General features: G+C 41.1%; 1 protein-coding gene across 1 annotated transcript in view; it reads right to left on the bottom strand.

The window, feature by feature from the left end:
- Positions 1-1,481, bottom strand: part of LOC107103285 (leucine-rich repeat-containing protein 16C-like) — a gene marked incomplete at its 5' end in the record, with an annotated part of 70,876 nt that overhangs the window by 60,885 nt on the left and 8,510 nt on the right. The window contains one exon of the mRNA XM_015402928.1: positions 770-874. Coding sequence (XP_015258414.1) covers positions 770-874 — 105 coding nt within the window. The remainder of the gene's footprint in view (positions 1-769; positions 875-1,481) is intronic.

Raw genomic sequence — 1,481 nt, 5'->3', positions numbered from 1 at the left:
TTGTCTCCAAAGTCTCCAGTAGCAGAAAAAAAGTCTCTAGCTTTGGGGCTAGGAGCTTTTTAGAAATAAAAGTTCTAGAGGGGTCTAAAAAGTCACTAAATATAGCGACTAAAGCGCTAAGTTGGCAACACTGCTCTTTGCATCGCTTGTTTTTAAATGTTTTATATTTATTGGGCCCCCAGGAATGTGGGGCCCTAGGTAACTGCCTGGTATTGCCTAATGGAAAATCTCCTCCTGATCCCAACCACCAGCTGGGGGAAAGGTCGCCGGTTCAAAACTCAGACACTTATCACTTTAGGTCCCTGAGCGGGGCCCTTAATCCCAGAATTCTCCACTCAGTTCAACCGCCTACAGACTTCCGGGATTCTCTGTGGGACCGTGGAACGACCAGTGCTCCAAAAACATGTTCAGATAATTAACCAGCAGCAGATAATCTAGCTGCTGGTTAAAGCACAGTGCTTCACAAAAGACATGAGCATCACTGCAGATTTTGAAATCGGGTTTTAAAGTAAATCTATTGGATAAAAGTTTATTCTTGATATAATGAAAAAAGAAGCTTCGTGCTTTTATTGCATCTGTTTAAACATATTTAGTTGCTTTAACACAATAGTTTCATGTTAGCAGGGTAAGACATGAAACAATTGTGTAAAAGTAACTAACTTTGCTCAAGTAGATGCAAAAGATGCATCAATATTTTTTCAGTACATGGTTATAGATAATTTTCTAAATGATGAGGATCCAATCTAAGTAGGTTTTGAAGTAGAAGCACCTGAGAGCCTGTGGAGGCAGCTTGGTTGCAGACAGACCCACGTATCTCAGCTCACAGCTCTGACTGAAGAACTCCTGGACACTCGTGGTCACTTCCCGCACTTTCCTGCAAACACCACCAGCCAGCACACTTGTTAACACACACCAACAATCTTCCTCATATGTTGAGCAGAATGGTTTAGGGTCACCTAAACTGTTTGTTCAGAATATTTATTGTGTTGAACTAGTTTGATATTCAGCCCAGAATGTGGTTGGGTCCTCGGCGACCTTCTCATACACGCAGCCCACGGGACGAGCTACAGTAACCACATTTGTAATGTCAATGGTTCATTTTTATCTACATCTAAGCTCTTCTGCTTTATCGGTTGTTTTTCTTCCACTTAAAAAGCTTGGATATGATTTGCTTTCAAACTGAGACTGCCCTCTGCTGGTTTTGCGAAGTATTGCACATTTATACAGTCTGTCCTGTTGCTGTGAAACATTCTTTAATGAAGCTCATAGAGACATAAAATGTGGATTTCTTTCAACTAGAAATTTACATTAAAAGAGAAAGCAACTTTTTTAGCTTACAACAATATGACTGAATGAGTAAGTCTGCTGTATTTAGTAGGCGAGTAAGACAAAGGTTCCCAATCTCCTTCCTATTACACATATTTTTGTTTCTGCACACCGGATCCATCGGCTCCATGCGGCCACTTAATGCTGCAGAGACC

Source organism: Cyprinodon variegatus, unplaced genomic scaffold (genome assembly GCF_000732505.1).
Source record: "Cyprinodon variegatus isolate N-32 unplaced genomic scaffold, C_variegatus-1.0 Scaffold1413, whole genome shotgun sequence".
NCBI lineage: Eukaryota > Metazoa > Chordata > Actinopteri > Cyprinodontiformes > Cyprinodontidae > Cyprinodon > Cyprinodon variegatus.
This window is presented reverse-complemented; position numbering and strand designations above follow the sequence as displayed.